The sequence below is a fragment of the Macrobrachium rosenbergii genome, chromosome 51, assembly GCF_040412425.1.
Source record: "Macrobrachium rosenbergii isolate ZJJX-2024 chromosome 51, ASM4041242v1, whole genome shotgun sequence".
NCBI classification, from domain to species: Eukaryota; Metazoa; Arthropoda; class Malacostraca; order Decapoda; family Palaemonidae; genus Macrobrachium; species Macrobrachium rosenbergii.
Window position 1 is genome coordinate 49,283,161 of NC_089791.1, and position 19,806 is coordinate 49,302,966.

The 19,806-nt window shown below is 36.8% G+C and overlaps 1 protein-coding gene across 7 annotated transcripts in view; it reads right to left on the minus strand.

The window, feature by feature from the left end:
* LOC136833386 (DNA (cytosine-5)-methyltransferase 3A-like) overlaps nt 1-19,806 on the minus strand; it is a 332,296-nt gene that overhangs the window by 66,533 nt on the left and 245,957 nt on the right. For 6 of the 7 annotated variants that reach the window (XM_067095457.1, XM_067095458.1, XM_067095454.1 and 3 more), the window contains 4 exons: nt 19,597-19,687; nt 8,786-8,927; nt 7,288-7,373; nt 5,565-5,632 (listed from right to left, as the gene is read on the minus strand). In XM_067095457.1, the coding sequence (XP_066951558.1) occupies nt 5,565-5,632; nt 7,288-7,373; nt 8,786-8,927; nt 19,597-19,687 (387 nt within the window). The remainder of the gene's footprint in view (nt 1-5,564; nt 5,633-7,287; nt 7,374-8,785; nt 8,928-19,596; nt 19,688-19,806) is intronic. The other variant, XR_010851452.1, reaches the window with a different exon arrangement.

Below are 19,806 nucleotides of genomic sequence, written 5' to 3' on the forward strand. Positions count from 1 at the left end.
TATTAAAATCGTTACATAAAGTTTTTATATGAAAATGCGCAATTTCATGTAGAATACAACAGAAAATAACTCATGGTTGTATCTTTTACCAGTTTTGAAATATTTTCATATAAATCATTATGTGCCAAAATTTCAACCTTCGTCAACTTTAACTCGACCGAGCTGATCGAAAAACGCCACTTGTAAGCTAAAACTCTTACATTCTAGTAATATTCAATCATGTACCTTCATTTTGCAACAAACTGAAGTCTCTAGCACAATATTTCGATACATGGTAATTTTGAAAATAACTTTTTCGCTGCGTCCGCTGTGACTAACTCAGCCGAACATCTCAGAAATTCTTTAGGTCACTTTGTCATAATGTTTGCACATTTTATTTAGTCGTTACATAAAGCTATATGAAATGTGTGCAATTTCAAGTAGAATACAACAGAAAAAAAACTCATGGTTGTAGCTTTTATCGTTTTGAAATATTTTAATATAAATTACGATAAATAGAAAAATTAGAATTCTTCAGTCGCTTTAACTCGACCGAAATGGTTTAAACTGCAATTGTAAGCTAAAACACTTACAGTCTAGTAATATTCAATCAATTAGCTTCATTTTTCAACAAAAGGGAAGTCTCTAACACAATATTTCGATTTATGGTGAATTTTGAAAAAACTTTTTTTTACGTCGTGCGTTCTTAATTCATGCATCATTTTGTGATAATGTTTTCTCTGTGTTTGCTTTGATCGTTTTACAATTTGTTTATATACCAAAAATCATTGCAATTTAGTGTACAATACAAAGAAAAAAATAACTTGTTAGCTTTAACCGTTTTGCTCACAGCACGATTTGTATACAATTATATATGAACTTTTTTTGCGCTGTCATATATTTCAATATTTATATATGATAATGATATTTTTTTCATTTTTGATGGTTGCATACTAAACTTCAGGCAATGACAAAAAAAGGAGCCAAAAATGAACTCTTAATCTTAAAAACTAAGCGTGCAAGTGATTTTTTTAAAAAAAACTTTTTTCCGCTTCCGCGCTAACTCCCGAACGCCGCCGGCATACGGGAGACTTTTTGTAAATAGAGGCTCGGCGTTAGAGGGTTATAACCACACGCACTTATGTCATCGTAAGCGTCTCTGAGGAAAAGTTCTTTCTCAGACAGATGTCTTGATGGCAATAAGTTGGAACGTTGCCATGATCATGATTATTTGACTGCTGACGGCAAAAATTACTCAATAATTTGCTTTATATAATTATTTCTTCATGAAAACATGAATTCACCAATAATTTTAACTTTAATATAGTGGTATGAAAAATCCCACAACAGTCTGTTGTGGTGATGTGTCTTCACTTCAGAATCCTATTCTCAGACTGTCCTCAGATTGACGACTGCAAACTGATGACGACATTAATAACAATCAAAAACAACTATCGTTAAAATTCACAAGTTGAATTGCAATAATTTTGATCGTGTATATTTTTGCGTTTTACAGACTGTTTTTGTTGAAAACAAAACGTGTTACTGAACTAACGGTCTTGACCCTTAAACGTCGAGCCTCTATTTACAAAAACGTCTCCCGTATGCCGGCGGTGTTCGAGAGTTAGCGCCGAAGCGGAAAAAAAGTTTTTTTCAAAAAATCACAGCATGCTTAGTTTTTAAGATTAAGAGTTCATTTTGGCTCCTTTTTTGACATTGCCTGAAGTTTAGTATGCAACCATCAGAAATGAAAAAAATATCATTATCATATATAAATATTGAAATATATGACAGAGCAAAAACATTTTCATATATAATTTATACAAATCGCTGTGAGCAAAACAGTTAAAGCTAACGGATTATTTTTTTTCTTTGTATTGTACACTAAATTGCGATGATTTGGGTATATAACAAATTGTAAAACGATCAAAGCAACACAGAGAAAATATTATCACAATATGATGCATGAATCTGTAATGCGGGGCGTAAAAAAATGTTTTTTCAAAATTCACCATAAATCGAAATATTGTGCTAGAGACTTCCCGTTTGTTGAAAAATGAAGCTAATTGATTGAATATTACTAGACTGTAAGTGTTTTAGCTTACAATTGCAGTTTTCGACTATTTCGGTCGAAGTTAAAGTTGACCGAAGGTCATTTTTTCTATTTATCGTAATCTATATGAAAATATTTCAAAACTGATGAAAGCTACAACCATGAGTTATTTTCTGTTGTATTCTACATGAAATTGTGCACATTTTCATATATAAAAGTTTATGTAACGACTAATATAAAACGGTGCAAACATTACAACAACGTGACGAAAGAATTTCTGAGATGTTCGGCCGAGTTACCGCGCGGACGTAGGGAAAATGTTTTTTTAAAAAACTCACCATAAATCAAAATATTGTGCTAGAGACTTCCAATTTATTGCAAAATAAAGGTAAATGATTGAATATTACTAGAATGTAAGAGTTTTAGCTTACAATTGCGTTTTTCGACCATTTCAGTCGAGTTAAAGTTGACCGAAGGTTGAAATTTTGGCAGTTATCGTGATTTATGTGAAAATATTTCAAAAGTGATACATGAATTATTTTCTGTTGTATTCTACATGAAATTGCGCACATTTTCATATATAAAAGTTTATGTAACGACTAATGTAAAACGATGCAAACATTACGACAATGTGACAAAAGAATTTCTGAGATGTTCGGCCCGAGTTACGCATCAGACGTAAGGAAAAGTTTTTTTCAGAAATTCACCATAAATCGAAATATTGTGCTAGAGACTTCCAGTTTGTTGCAAAATGAAGGTACATGATTGAATATTACTAGAATGTAAGAGTTTTAGCTTAAAATTGCATTTTTTTACCATTTTGGTTGAGGTAAAGTTAACCGAAGTTTGAAATTTTGGCAGTTATCGTGATTTATATGAAAATATTTCAAAACTGATAAAAGCTACAACCATGAGTTATTTTCTGTTGTATTCTACATGAAATTGCGCACATTTCCATATATAAAACTTTATGTAACGACTAATATAAAACGGTGCAAACATTACGACAACGTGACAAAAGAATTTCTGGCGCAGACGTAAGGAAAAATTTTTTTTCAAAAATTCATCATAAATCAAAATATTGTGCTAGACACTTCCAATTTGTTACAAAATGAAGGTAAATGATTGACCATTTCGGTCGAGTCAAAGTTGACCAAAGGTTAAAATTTTGGCAGTTATCGAGATTTATATGAAAATATTTCCAAACTGATAAAAGCTACAACCATGGGTTGTATTTTGTTGTATCTTACATGAAATTGCGCACATTTTCATATATAAAACTTTACGTAACGTTAATATAAAACAGTGCAAAAATTACGACAAATGACGAAAGAATTTCTGAAATTTTTCGGCGAGGTTACCGCACAAACGTAAGGAAAAAGTTTTTCTTAAATTCACCATAAATCGAAATATTGTGCTAGAGACTTCCAATTTGTTGCAAAATGAAGGTAAATGATTGAATATTACTAGAATGTAAGAGTTTTAGCTTACAATTGCGTTTTTGACCATTTCGGTCGAGTCAAAGTTGACCGAAGGTTGAAATTTTTGTAGTCGGCGTGCGTGCGTCCACTTGGCACCAACAGACAATTTTAGTCGACGTATGATACGTCCAGTAGGCGTTTAAAGGTTAATTGTCCACTATTTTATTACTGATAATCTTAATCATCTCACATTTATATAACAGCATATTAATATAGATAATAATAAACTATAATGAAAAAATAACTAAAATAAAAAACTTCATTTTGGAGACTCCACTTCATTTTACTTAACAATTATGCGTTTATGTCTCGGCCTAGGCATCTACATATACGGCTGAATTCTGTCATTTTTATCATGTTTTATTCTTCATTTTTCAACTTTTACCATGAGCTTTAATTCAAATGTTTCTACATTGGTTTATTAACCATACTCTTTATAAAATTAATGAAATACAGTATATTTATAGGTATATGTATAGATATCGCCGGTTAACCGGACTGTCGGCTAAGATGGACACCTGGCCCCCGTATTAGTCCGTCTTAACGAGGGTCGACTGTACTCTGAGAACTAAAATCAGACATCGCCGACAAGTCAAGTGTCAACAAAGCCTAAATTACCTAATATCAAGTAATAATCAGTCAAAAATCGGTAAGTTTATTCTGTAAAGAACCTGACACTGTCTAATTGTGCCGAAAAGGCTACCAGAAATGAGAATACTTCACCAATTGTTGCAATGTACGACCAACTGAAAACCAAAAGAATTCCAAAATTCGCTGCTGCTAATCACTGCTGTACAGCCATCAGCCGGCAGAAACAAATTGAAGCTCTATGCTGAGCTGGTTCCTCTCTTACCCCAAAAGTGGGCAGTTGTTAGTCGCCTAGCCAAAACAAAAAAGTAGTGCTACTGCGAATTTGAAAATTCTAGCTGCCAATGAGTTGAAACTTATAACTATGCAATTACTTGGTACGTTGTTTATATAAAATATTAATCCATTCTACTACTTCCAATTTTACTTGCATATAATCACTTCTTGAATATTAATCCGTTCTACTAATTCCAATTTTACTCTTTCTATCGAGCACTTCCTCTCATTCCAAATAATACAAATTTTTCTCCAACCTATCATTCTACCCTCTCTCTCTTTCTCCACAACCAAACAATATCAAAACACTGATTTATCTTTTCACTTATGCTAACCTTTTAGGATACTGTACTTCCTTGTATCTCATTTCTCATCTTTTCAATTCTTCTTATTCCACATATGCTAAGCAAACAATTCACTTGAAGAAATTCAACCCACTTCCTTTCATTTACATTCAATATCCACAATATGCCTCTATACATAACAGCTGTCTCAATATTAACTCTTACATTCCAACTTTGGTCTCCAAAAATTTCTCCTCTTTCAAACACTCTTAAACTTTTTTTTAATATTCTCTGCAGTTTCTTTTGACTAACCCCAATCCACTCTGTATCTTCTGCATTTGCTACTATAAATTAGTTTAACCAAACAATCGGCTTAATATATCAAAAGCCATTCATGATCACTCTTCATATCCTAAAACTTTGCAACAACAGTACACCTGTATTTTCTCTTACTTTTCACATGACTGATCTCTTGTGTGCTGAACAGTCTAACACTTTCAGAATTCAGCTTTGCTTTCTTGTAACCCTCCATATTCAACAGCTCTATACAACACTTACTCTACTGCCACTAGACTAAATTCTCTTCACACGACTTCTGTGCACAGAATCATTCATTCTCAGATCCACATGCTCATTACACCTTTTCTCCACACAGAGTGAAAAAACAACTTTGATATCTTCCTGAAGTAATGTTTGTCCTGCTGCAACGACTTGAAAAATCTTTCTTCCTCAATAACCTTCCAAAATCAGCATCCCAAAAAGTTACTTCTTTTATTTCCTCTTTCAACTCTTATATACTGTATTTGCAAACTTTCTTGAATTTTGCATAATGCTCAAATACTCCTTTCATCCTTCCCTCTCAAAAATGTGAGCACACACAAACAAGTAAATTAAACAAGATACCTTAGTAACATATTTCCCCAAAGGGTGAGCCTTATTCAATATTTCTGGTGGGAGTGGCTTATACATATCTGAAAAGAAAAAAAAAATCATAAAAATTCACATATAATACTGAAATACTTACTTCGCTTCCCTGGAGGAAAACAGGCTAACCCCTCCTAAACCATAACATTAACAGACTGCGGCAAATAACTAATTTCAGATTTCACTGGTATCTGTGATTTCTTTTTGATATTTTACTGTACGTATCAGAGTGTATTTTGATAAATAATTCTTTGTTGTGTTTAATGTTTTCAATAAAAATTTGCCTTGGACAGCCTTGCTGACTACATACCAATTTAATAAATTATGATTATGCTTCACGATGTGGTGAACGGAACTATAACCACCAGTATGAAAACTACAGTCAACCTTATGACGCTGGCTCAACTATATCCGTGTGAGGAAGGATTACACTGTAATATCAGTATTTTTATCTGCACACCTGTCATTTATTTGTAATTGCAATTGTGATGTTGATGATAAAAGTATCAGCAAGAGTGTAATAAAGCTGAAAGTGATATAAGTGCACATTATGATTAGGGACAAAGCAGACTTCTTAGAAGTAAATCTTTTCAAAAATGTTATTTCTGTTAGAGCCTCAACGAAGAGGCCACATCTGGGTAAAAATTTCCAAGCCAGCTGCCTCACCACTCTGCTAGCAAAACTCTGTTTGTTCAACTTGCAGTACATAAGAACTGCAGTTCTGTAGATGCTTAATTACTGAGTAAACTAAAAGTTGTGAAGACTTCAACAAAACTTGCTTAATTTGTTTTCTTCCAGTACTTGATACTTGCTGTTTGATGAAGTTTAGACACTAGCATAAAACAAGTTTAAATATTATTATTCACTTGCATTCTCAGCATACAGGGTTTGAGTTATGTGGGCCATTCATCAAATATTCAAGAGTTGAATGATTATGATCAATTAGAAGATGAGATGAATCATCTCCAGGTGGCATTCTTTTTGGTATAAAGAATACCAAAGCCCAACTATGAATCTGATCTGTTTTAATTCTTTTATTTATTTGGGTTTTATATTTAAATTTCCCATAAACAGATCCACTATTCCATTTATTGGATGTGCCAAATACAAGCAGTCCTCGCTTATCGGCAGTGTTGGTCAACGGTGTTTCAGTTTTACAGTGCTTGGCTAACAACATCGTTAACCAAATTTTCAGGAAAGGTAAGCAATTTTCAGCATTGGTAAGTCGTTCATCAGCATCGGCAAGCGGGTTATCATTTTGATAAGTGGTTTATTGGTGCTTACGACGTTGTAAACACCATTTATAACCATAGTAATTATCTGCGATTTTCGATTATCGGCGCTCAGCAGGGAACGGAACCCCTGCCATTAACTGGGGACTGCCTGTAGTTACTATCAATTTGGTAACTTTTAGCTTTATCTGCATCTTCATTTCACCTCATGACCATGCGGGACCAAACATACTTCTCTACATTTGCACTACTGTGTATAATTTGTAGAATGATAACTCAATTTGTCGCACACTGAGAATTTCGGCAGCAATGATTCTGATTGGCTTCTATGTCACCACATGTCTGTGGTGGCATCATATTAATAATTTTTATCAATATATGATAAAAAGAGTGAACCTTTACATTTTATGATATTTTTTAATGTATTTTTTCTAGCACAAAGAAAAACAAATTACTGTATTTCAACATACCTGGTATATTTCCCCAAAAGCATCGTGGCCGACTCTGCGGGGAAAAATACTTGGCATCAATTATGGCGGGTTCTCGTTCTAAAAACCTGTAAAAATAAGATTACACTAGTACTTTCAAATTGTAAAGCAAGATAAAAATATAATTTAGTTGAAAAATTCAAGAACATAAGAAAAAGGGCAAAAATAACAACTCATCAAAAATTTTAAGCAATAAAAGATGCTAGTTAAAGAGAAAAAAGGTCAAATCAATTGCTAATAAAAACAGAAAAAAAGCATGGGGGTGTAGCTGTCAAATTGGTCACGAACACACCCAGATAAGGACTTAAGTCCATGTTGTGAGTTGATGCCCTCTTCACCTTTCTCAACATGTTAGGTACTATATAGACCAAGACTGAAACCTATTTACAGTTATCTAATGTACAAAATATATATACATATTAAAATTTGTTACTTTCTTCTTCTTTTCACATTTGGACAATATTATGTAGAAAGTTTTTGATGTAAGTACATGACCCTTTGGATTGTTTTACAGTAAGGTATGGCCCTTACATATAACAAAAACAACAAATACCATAACAAAAATTACATGACCATGACCTTTTTTAAAGTAAAGTGCTCAATTCCTACCTTCCATGATATTCAGATTTACTAGTTCACTTTCTTACACAGAAAATATCACAAAAAGGAATCAAAATATCGATTGATTCCTTTGTATTGTCTTAGGTGAGGCTTTTTTGTTAAAGACAGTTATCTTCTTTCTAGAAATTTGTTTACAAAATGTAAATCTACAATATGCACTGGTCAATACAGAAAATAAACAAGAAGGTTAGGTTGCCTGAAATATCAGGAAAATGGAAAACTAATAAAAGGTCTTCATTATTTCATCTACCAACTCATAATTTACTAAAGCAAGAAACTCAAATGAAATTCATTACAGCTAATTGCTTCTGCAGCTCAGTCATACAATTCCCAATGATTCTCAACAAGAAAATTGTAAATGCATTACCAAATACTGTCCTAATAGCATAAAGAGGGAATCATTGGTGTTGTTAGAACAAAAGTGTCTTTCTAGCATTCTGATGCAAGAAATGAGTCCAATTCATTCTACAGAAAGTATGCACCTTGTTCTCAGCAAAAGTCATAACTAAAAGTCGTGTTGATTCTTTCAACCAAAAAGAAGTCCTTGACTTTGCTAAAATGTTTTGTAGTCTGCTTTCCTGTAACAAATTTTACCTGTTACAATGAGAGGAGAGAGAGAGAGAGAGAGAGAGAGAGAGAGAGAGAGAGAGAGAGAGAGATTCTGCATTCCTACTCTACCAGCAAACTGTATATTGCAAGCACGGTGATAGAAGAATACTTATGCATATAATTACTTGCTATGAAACCTTCTGCTTATCTACAAGAATCCATTTGAAAAAAAAAATCATCAAAAGTAATAATCAATGTGCACAGCAATCCATACAAAGCTCCAACTCAACTTAAATTTTGCATTACTTACGTACTGATATGAATTTTAAATTCTCTTGGCATGTGAGTTACATTCTCAAATAACCAGAACAAGTGTGTACCCTTATTATGAAGAAGAATAGTCTTTAGTACTCTGAAGTAGTGGAAAAAGAGAATGCCAGTGCCAGTAGGATCTGAAAAGTATAATGGTGATAATTTATTCATACCTTCAAACCTTAGAAGTAACTTTTATCTCACTTTCTGCTTCTCAACTAAAAAAAGACATACAAAGGCACAAATCAATTTCCACACTGTACATACAGGTTTTCCACAGATTTCTGGTAATGGCTGATCCAGCACTTCTGAGAGAAATTATGGGAGAGCAATTAAGTTACAATGACTACCATATCATTTCACTAGACAGCTGTTTTAACTACACTGAATGCAGTAAATTTTCTTGATTTGTATGTATGAATTTTGCTTCACAATGCATTTACATCTATTTCCCCAAATTACATTTCTAGCAGTTCACCATGCTTTTGAGACAGGTGTAAAACTAGGGAGTTATATGTGTAACTTAGAGGGTACACACACAAGTACTCATGAATAAACAAGCAAAATGACAAGACAAAGTACATAGAGTACTACAACAACAAAACGAAATTATATGCTCAGTATCCACATGTACATGTGCAGGACAGCTGTATACTTCAGAGTAAAGTACACCGTATAATGATATAAACCAATCCTGGTTTTTCTATAGCAGTGTCATTCATACTTTATAAGTTACAGTACTGCCCTTAAATACTATTATACTTTTTAGGGAGTAGAGAGTAGAGTAGAGTAGAGTAGAGTAGAGCAGAGTAGAGTAGAGTAGAGCAGAGTACTGTTGTAAAACTACAAATTCATTCAATTTGTTCGCTGATTTCATTCATCCTGTATATCACTATACTGACCATACAAATATAATTTTTTTTAGAGTAACAAGTACATTGCAGTATTGTAAAACAACAAATACAAATTGCTAAAATGTTAAAAGAATTAAAAAGTACGTTTTTACACGAAGAGAAGAATGAAGGGAAGGGAGGAAAGCATCGAAGATAGTGATTAATGGGCCTGTAAAAAGAAAGATTATGATTAATGAGCCTGTAATAAGAAACTCATTAAGAAAGATTACGATTAATGAGCCTGTAACAAGACTCTCATTAGTCATCATTAATCTGAATCCCAACTCAACAAGAACAAAGCAGCAGAGCCTCTTCAGCAGAACTGAAGACTTACAAGCAAAAAGCCCAATTGCCATCAACAATGAAAGCAAAGCTGATAACGACCTTAGAGGTCTCTATAGCGTCTGCAAGTAATGGATGGAAGAGAACACATAACCTTGGAGAGTAAATATGCCAAACACCCAGAGGGATATAAGAAAAAAAAAGTCCATGTGTGCTAAAGGGATGGTCATGAAGAGGAGGAAGATGAATGATCAGAACCCCTTGACTTGTAATGCCATTCTCACCTAACCCTGGATGATGCAAAAGCTGAGGACATTCCTCAAGGAATCCAGAATTGTCATCCATGATAGTCGACAGGAACCCATGTAAGGGAACAGGAGGACACAACTGTTGTGAAGAAACTCAAATACATAAAGTCACCATCTTGAAAGGTGCTCAGAAAGTAGGTTGTTACCTTCTCTGGAAGCTTTTACCTCCAGTTGATGGAAAAGGTCGAAGTTGCCAACATAAATGGAAGACAAATAGAGGGAAGAGACAAGGATGATGAAAGTGAGTTACTTAAGGGAAGGACACGAAATAAAAAAGCAGGGGATAAAGAATTGCAGCATATATCCACTGTAGACTTCTCAAACTTCAAGGAGTGGAGCTCCACGGAAGGGAACATGCCGTTCAGGACCTAGTAGAGGCTATCTAACAAGAAAAGACCATAAAGTACCCAGAAATATTCTGAAAAAGAACCACCAGTGAGAAACAAATTGACATCCCTTGACCTCTCTACCCAATAACTTTAAACAGGGCAAAATTCTCACTCCAGAAAGAAAGGTATAACCAACCTCACATTAGCCTATAATAAAACAGGCCTTTGTATATGAGAGAGAGCCTATAAAATTGTTCCATATGTATTAATCCCCTTGAAATTATGTGAGGGAAGAGGTAGCTGGTACCAAGCACCCAAAATGTTGACAAACATACTACTAAAGCTGCAGTCTTCAAAATACAAGAAAAGACCAATGTCACCACATGGCACTGACCAATGCACATCATATAAAATGTATGAATGGGAAAGGGATCACCTAACATGACACAATTTTTGTTAACCGGCTGCCAGCAAAACTCCTAAACACAAGTAGACAGGAGAGAGCTGGAGCAAAGGACTTGAAGTTGGGCTAGATCGTGTAATGGACACAAGACACTCCCCTTAGAGGGGACATGAGACATGGCTCCCAAAACTCTTGGGCAAAAGAGGGAACCACAGAAAATGGAAAGAAACTCTGAGCAGTAGCACTGCAAGCAAACAAGGAACTGGGAACTATGACAGTGCAGTAGAAACACAAGGACACTGACAACCGATGGTACCATAGTATGTGAAAGCTACATGAAACACACACAAAAAAAGACAAAAAACACAGCACACAACGAAAATACTGTGACATCTGACCACATAATTTGAAGGTGGCTCCCCTGAGTTGTCAAGAATCCAAAGTAGAGAACATGAAAGCAATCAGAGACATGGCAGAATCCCACTTCCAATAGCAATAGGAAGACTGAAAAGAAAGGCTGGCATCTGAGCAAGGGAATGAGACTAAAGAAGGAAGGCACCCCATACATAACCTACTTTTAGAGAGGAAGGCAGCATCAGGGTATGGAGGCCTCCCTGGACAAGATCTGAGAGACACAAAAGGGGCCACCACACTATCAAGGAGGAAGATGCTTGAAGTACCAACCATCAAGCACATGTCTAGTGCAGCACAAGACACATGCAGCCCACTACACAGAGAAAACCAATCATCTTACATAAGGACAGTACTGAAGGCAACCTGAAAGAACTACAGGCCCTATCACCCTACTAAAGGAGAATGTTGAGTTGTATTAATTTTCCTTAAAGGTTAGTGCTTAAACCTCTAACGCCGAGCCTCTATTTACAAAAGTGTCTCCCGTATGCTGGCGGCGTTTGAGAGTTAGCGCCGAAGCGGAAAAAAAGTTTTTTTCAAAAACTCACAGCACGCTTAGTTTTTAACATTAAGAGTTCATTTTTGGCTCCATTTTTTTTTTTCATTGCCTGAAGTTTAGTATGCAACCATCAGAAATGAAAAAAAAAATATCATTATCATATATAAATATTGAAATATATGAGCGAAAAAAATTTTTCATATATAATTGTATACAAATCGCGCTGTGAGCAAAACGGTTAAAGCTAACGAGTTATTTTTTTTCTTTGTATTGTACACTAAATTGCAATGATTTTGGTATATAACAAATTGTAAAACGATCAAAGCAATATGATGCATGAATTCGTAATGCTCGGACGTAAAAAAGTTTTTTTTTTTAAATTCACCATAAATCGAAATATTGTGCTAGAGACTTCCTGTTTGTTGCAAAATGAAGCTAATTGATTGAATATTACTAGACTTTAAGTGTTTTAGCTTACAATTGCAGTTTTCAACCATTTCGGTTGGGTTAAAGTTGACCGAAAGTAGAATTTTTTCTATTTATCGTGATTTATATGAAAATATTTCAAAACTGATAAAAGCTACAACCATGAGTTATTTTTTCGTTGTATTCTACATGAAATTGCACACATTTCCATATATAAAACTTTATGTAACGACTAAAATAAAACGGTGCAAACATTACGACAAAGTGACGAAAGAATTTCTGAGATGTTCGGCCGAGTTACTGCGCGGACATAAGGAAAAAGTTTTTTTCAAAAATTCACCACAAATCGAAATATTGTGCTAGAGACTTCCAGTTTGTTGCAAAATGAAGGTACATGATTGAATATTACTAGAATGTAAGAGTTTTAGCTTACAATTGCGTTTTTCGATCATTTCGGTCGAGTTAAATTTGACCGAAGGTTGAAATTTTGGCACTTATCGTGATTTATATGAAAATATTTAAAAACTGATAAAATCTCCAACCGTGAGTTATTTTCTGTTGTATTCTACATGAAATTGCACACATTTTCATATATAAAACTTTATGTAACAACTAATATAAAACGGTGCAAACATTACGACAAAGTGACGAAAGAATTTCCGAGATGTTTTACGAGTTACAGCGTCTTGGGACGAAGGAAAAAGTTTTTTTTTCAAAAATTCACCATAAATCGAAATATCGTGCTAAAGACTTCCAGTTTGTTGCAAACTGAAGGTACATGATTGAATATTACTAAAATGTAAGAGTTTTAGCTTACAATTGCGTTTTTCGATCATTTCGCTCGTTAAATTTGACCGAAGGTTGAAGTTTTGGCACTTAATACGTTTACGGTGACTCGGCTTGACCCAGACTGCGCCTCTGATCTGTTCAGTGAGCAGCTCCCTAAGATCCCGGAGTCGCTCTTGAAAACAGAGGCTGATACTAAGGAAAGGCTCGCCAGGTCTTTGAACTCTTTGGTTTTTAGCGGAAGCAACTTCTTTGGTTTACAGAGAAGATCCATTGTTCCAGGTCTTGACGAAATCTCTTGTGGCGAAGTTTTCAACAAGATCTGTTTGACTTTATGACTGCCCGACTGGCCTGCCGAAGCACATCTTTTCAGCAGCCACAGTTCGGCATGAACCTAATAAGCTTCTTAAGAGTTCGATCTGGGGTGCTAATCTTTTCCCACAAGAAGAAGTTGATGCAGTCTTATCTGAGGCGGCTAAGGTCAATCAAAGCCTCCGTTCCATTGGGGCCTGCCTATAAAGGAAACAGTCTGATCTTGCCAGCCCTCCCACCAAGTCCAGTAAGAAATTTAAACACTTCAAACATCTTCCAGCTCAGTCCCTTGGTCCAGGTTCCTTTACAAAGTCAACCTTCGACCTCTTCCTCCCATCCTCCACCTCAGTATGTCCTGGTAAACCCGGCACATCAGTCTTTGGCTGCTCCTTCCTATGTCTCTCCCCAGCTTTCAATCCTGCATATGAAAGTCAGGGAAATTTATGCCCAGACAATCAACCAGAGGCAATAAGCCCCCGTGGCCCGCTCGGGAAGGGCCCCCGCTCCTCTCCCAGGAACAGGGAGGTAGAGGCTCCAGAGGGGGGAAGCAATCACAGGACCGATGACATACATCCTGTGGGCGGGAGGCTGTATCATTTTCGAGCTCGGTGGACCTTCTGTCCCTGGGCTCAGAGTATAGTTTCAAGGGCCTAGGCTGGAGTTGGATCGACAATCCCTCCACCAGTCAAGTTTTATCAGGCTACGACCAAGGATCTCGAGGACTTTGTGGAGGATCTCCCTACAGAAACAGGCTATAAGAAAGTGAGGTCTCTGAAGTTCCAAGGCAGGCTCTTCAGTGTTCCAAAGAAAGGTTCCAACAAACGGAGAGTAATTCTGGACTTGTCCCGTCTGAATTCCTACATTCGTTGCGACAAGTTTGGATGCTTACTGTCTCCCAAGTTCGGACCCTACTGCCCCGTGGAGCCGTAACCACCTCTCTAGATCTTTCCGACGCCTATTATCACGTCCCGGTTGCGAAGGTTCTCCCCCTTTCTGGGGTTCAGGCTCGGAAGGCAGGCATATTCCTTCAAGGTGATGCCTTTCGGCCTCAACATAGCCCCAAGGATTTTTACCAAAGTTGACAGACACGGTCGTACAGCAACTCCGATCTCAAGGGATTACGCTGGCGCGTATCTCGGCGACTGGATCATCTGGGCATCCAGCGTCGAGGAATGCCGGAGAGTTACATCCGTGGTGGTCGACTTTCTAGAATCCTTGGGCTTTCGTGTAAACAGGGTTCCCAGCAGTTGTTTTCAATGGCTAGGAATCCAGTGGGATCTGAATTCTCACAAGCTCTCTCTTCCTCCTCCCAAGAGGAAGGAGATAGCCAGAGCAACCAGACAGTTTCTCAAATCCAAAAGGGCCTCTCGGCGGACTCAAGAACGAGTCTTGGGCTCCCTTCAGTTCGCCGGTGACAGACCTGTTGCTGAAAGTGAAACTGAAGGATATCAACAGAGTGTGGGCGGAGTCGGGCAAATATCAGTCTCAGGGACAAGGTGTCTCTGATTCCCACGCTTGAAGAAGCGACTCCGTCCTTGGTCGTCTGTCAAGAGCCTGTCCAAGTCAGTCCCCCTTCAATTTCCTCCTCCGGCGTTGGTTATCCACACAGACGCCTCCTTAAGCGGGTGGGGAGGATATTCTCAACACCAAGAAGTACAGGGACTTGGTCCCTCATGTTCCGCCAGTTCCATATAAATGTTCTGGAGGCCATGGCGGTCTTCCTTACCTTGAAGAAGCTTCTTCCCCAAGAAGATTCACATAAGGCTGGTTCTGGACAGCGCCACGGTAGTCCACTGCATAAACAGGAGAGGTTCAAAATCGAGCAGGATCAACCAGGTAATGATTGCACTTTTCTCCTTGGCCTGCAAGAACAAGTGGCACCTATCTGCCACCCATCTTGCAGGGGTCCGGAACGTCGTAGCAGATTCTCTCTCAGGACAACTCCTCGAGTCGGAGTGGTCCCTAGACAGGGTTCGTTCAATTGGATCTGCCAACTAGTTCCGGGTCTGGAGGTAGATTTGTTTGCAACCAAGCTCAACAACAAGCTCCCTCATTACGTAGCTCCCAACCTGGACCCTCAAGCTCTTTTCACGGACGCAATGTCATTGGATTGGAACAGGTGGAAGGTGATCTATCTGTTCCCCTCCAGTGAACTTGTTGTTGAAAGTCCTCCACAAACTGAGGACGTTCAAGGGTCAAGTAGCTCTAGTGGCTCCCTACTGGCCAAAGAGCAGCTGGTTTCCTCTTCTACTAGAACTGAAACTTCGCCACATCCGAATCCCCAGTCGAAACTAACACAAGTAGTACAAACTCAGACTGTGTCAGCTTCCTCAAAAATCCAAAATGCCCTGGCTTTGTGGACTTTATGAAGTTTGCGGCTCAAAGGGATGCTAACGTTGATCCTGTCAATACCATGTTCTTAGAATCAGATAAGCGGGCCTCCACTCTTCGTCAGTTCGACTCAGCAATTAAGAAACTAGCACTCTTTTTTAAGAGAATCGGAGGCTACAGTAATGACCATTAATTTAGCAATCTCCTTTTTAGATCACTGTTTGAGAGGGTTTAGCGCTAGTACTGTTACTACAGTCAAGTCGGCTCTCGTAAAGTGTTCTTGTATGGTTTCAAAATTGACCTCACAGACCCTTACTTTTCTTCCATCCCTAAAGCATGTGCGTCTGAGGCCAGTAATCCGTCCACATACGGTTTCCTGGTTTCTAAATGACGTGTTGAAGTTAACCTCAGATATCGATAATCAATCCTGCCCCTACCTTTCCTTGTTGAGGAAAAACGTTGTTTTTAGTTAGCCTGGCTTCGGGTGCTAGAATTTGGAGCTGTCTGCACTCTCTAGGAACCCAACCACGTCGACTTCCTTCCATCAGGGAGGTTTTGCTGATTCCTCACCCTACCTTCCTGGCCAAAAATGAAGATCCGCTAGCATAGGTGGTCGCCTTGGAAAATTCTTCCTCTGCCTCTAGACCTGTCCCTGTGTCCAGTTCATACTTTGAGGGCTTATTTAGACAGGTCCTCTCACATCTCTTCTGGGCCTCTCTTTATCAGGAAGGAGGGATAATCTCTCTATGTCTGCTATTAGACAACAGATCCTTTGCTTTATCAAGCAGGCTAACCTGACTCAGTCCCAAAAGTTCATGATATCAGAGCTGTGGCCACCTCCATTAATTACTTCCATTACATGAATTTCACGGATCTTACCAGGTACACGGTTGAAGTCACCCTTGGTTTTCAAAACGTCACTATTTGAAATCCTTAAAAGCTCTTAAATTTTCAGCAGTCGCGGCAGGGAACGTTGTCCCTCCTCTGGTTCCCTTTCTGATTCCTAGTCATTTCCTCCTCCACTGCCTCAGTTATCCCCACGGTCATTTCAGTCAGGCTTGCCGTGACTTCTCACCTGGCTGTGTTATCCGTGTATTTGTCTAAATGACACATTTAAGTTATAAGGTTTTCAATATTGTATAGTTATTTTGTTTATGTACTTTTCACATTGTCATGTTAATTTTAAGCTAACATCAGTTTCTTTTGTACATTATTGTTATTGTTACTAGTGTTTGAAAAGTTTCTTTTTGGACCTTATCTTTTGTTCCCCTTAGAATTTTATCTTTTTAGTTTAAGAATTATGTTTATTTCTCTGTTAAATTTTCATCGGCTGACATTGGACCCGATCCAGAAAAGGGATTTTGGTGAAGGAAAAATCTATTTCTGGAGAGGGGACCGTGTCACCCCCCACCTCCACCATGTGTCATGTCCCTCCCATAGTAAACATCATTCTAGTGGGGTGCTGCTTTCATGGAATGCGACTAGCGGTGTTTTGTGTGCTGTCCACGGGTGGTACATGGGTTTGTAACAGCACCTCCTATGGGACTTTTTGACCTTGGGATCTCTATAGGATAAGGTTCCGTGTTTTTGTAGTTCACCCTTTTCCATACCACGACTCCATCTGATGGAGCTCGCTCTGGGGTAAATAACTCAGCATTTCATTTAGCTTTCTCTGGTATCTGGCAACTGAATTACCTGAAATAAGTGCTGAATGGACTTTTCATCGGGTGACACAGTCCCTCTCCAGAAATAGATTTTCCTTCGTCAAAATCCCTTTTATATGGAAATATTTCAAAACTGATAAAAGCTACCAGAGTTATTTTCTGTTGTATTCTACATGAAATTGCACATTTCCATATTTTAATACTGATCTTACGATTAGAGTTGCGTGAAACACACGAACTTTTTCACTGGAACCTAACTAATGTGCATAAATGATTTTTCACAGACACATGAAATTCTCCAGAAACCCTGCAGAAGTGGGTGTTTAAAGATTGAAGTAATTTACAAGTTTTCATGCTTTTATGTGTAAAATCTGTATGAAAAATGCATTTCATTCTTTTTATGTGTAAAATCTGTATGAAAATGCATTTCATGCTTCTATGTAAAATCTGTAGAAAATACATTTATGTTTTAATGCAAAATCTCTATAAAAATGCATTTCATGCTTTCATGTAAAATCTCTATGAAAAACGCATTTCATGCTTTCATGTGTACAATCTGTATAAAAAATGTATTATTTTTATTTTGTACATGCAATAAATATGATGCAAAGGTAATTTCAGCACATTCACTTAGTGTACTTTTACAAGATGTCTTACCCATTTGCAAAGTTACTGCACTTTTCAAAGATGATACCCTGCAGAAAATGCTTGTTTAATGTTCAGTGTACATTTATAAGTTTTCATGCTAACTTTAACTGTAAAATCGATATGGAAAATTTATATTTATATTTCTGTACATAAATATCATACAAGTATTATGTCCATTTGCAAAGTCTTTGTCACAAGGACTTTACATGACCTCGAGATGAGGATTGTTCAGTCGCACTCATTTGATAAAATGAATTCTTTAATGTAATATCAGAGATGTAACTAAGAGTTGTATAAGTGTCATTCTTTGAAAATTACTTGTTCACCTCAGAGAAAAGTGCTGGTGCAATCTGTATGTGCATGTTATTACAGCACGCCAGTTGGTGTACTTTACAAGATGTGATACCCTGCATTTTTCAAAAGATGATACCCCTGTAGATAGTGTGTATAATTTTTTATAAGTTTACATGTTTTTAGGTGTAAAATCAGAATGGAAAATTTGTATTTATATATTTGTGCATAAATACGATACAAAAGCAGTACAGTTACTTTATTACAGTATCTCTCTCTCTCATTCAGTAGTTAGCGCTCAAACATACGCTTATTAACTTATTATTCTCTGTCGTCATTACCTGTACAGTATATAATTTTAAATTGATTGAATTTTACCTGTACTGTACTACCTTCTCGAACATTATGTACATGTTTCGATGTTTTATGGAATTGTACTTTGCTGTGACGTTTGCCTAGTGACGCAAAGAAAATGGCTTTACTCTAAGTGACATAGAAAACATCCCATGAATTAGGGGTAACATTAGTATACGTGACGCACCTACTGTAAATACGCTATTATGAACTGTGCAGTACTGTGTAAACACATGACAAAATGACCAAAGAATTTGAAATTTTTCGCCGAGTTACCGCTGACGTAAGGAAAAAGTTTTTAAAAATTCACCATAAAATCGAAATAATGTGCTAGAGACTTCCAATTTGTTGCAAAATGAAGGTAAATGATTGAATATTACTAGAATGTAAGCGTTTTAGCTATAATTGCATTTTTTTGATCATTTGGTCGAATCAAAGTTGACTGAAGGTTGAAATTTTTGTAGTCGACCCACGGTACGTCCACTTCCGCACCAACAGACAATTTTAGTCGACGTACGATACGTCCAGTCGGCATTTAAGGGTTAAGCGGGTGAAGCGCAACAGTGAAGGCAACATACTGGGAATGATACCAAAAGGGAAACTACAAAATTCCACATGACAATGCAACAATGATGAATGGGAGATGGAGAGGGCTTGGACAAGTTTTCTGCACATCCCAATGGAGAACAGATCAAATATACCAGTGGAAAATTAATTAAATAAGATATTTTTTAAATATTCTATTCCATAAGTTTTTGACAAGGCCATTAATGATATACATTTTTTAAGGTTATTTATACACATTTTTTCTAAGTTAGAGCCTTCTTTTCTACAATATTTACTTCTGATTAATCAGAAACATAAAAACTTACCAAACAATCCTTTTCTATTTGGGTTAACAAAGCTGAGATCATTGCAAGGTGAACCACCTATAAGGAGATCAATGGGGCACATTTCTGCAATCTGTAGCAAACATACATTTATCCATTATTGAAGATTCAGTTAAATTATTTTTTCATATAAAGTTATAATAGTATCAATAAAGTCTTAATAAAAAAATTATCTATTCCCCTTGGAGAATG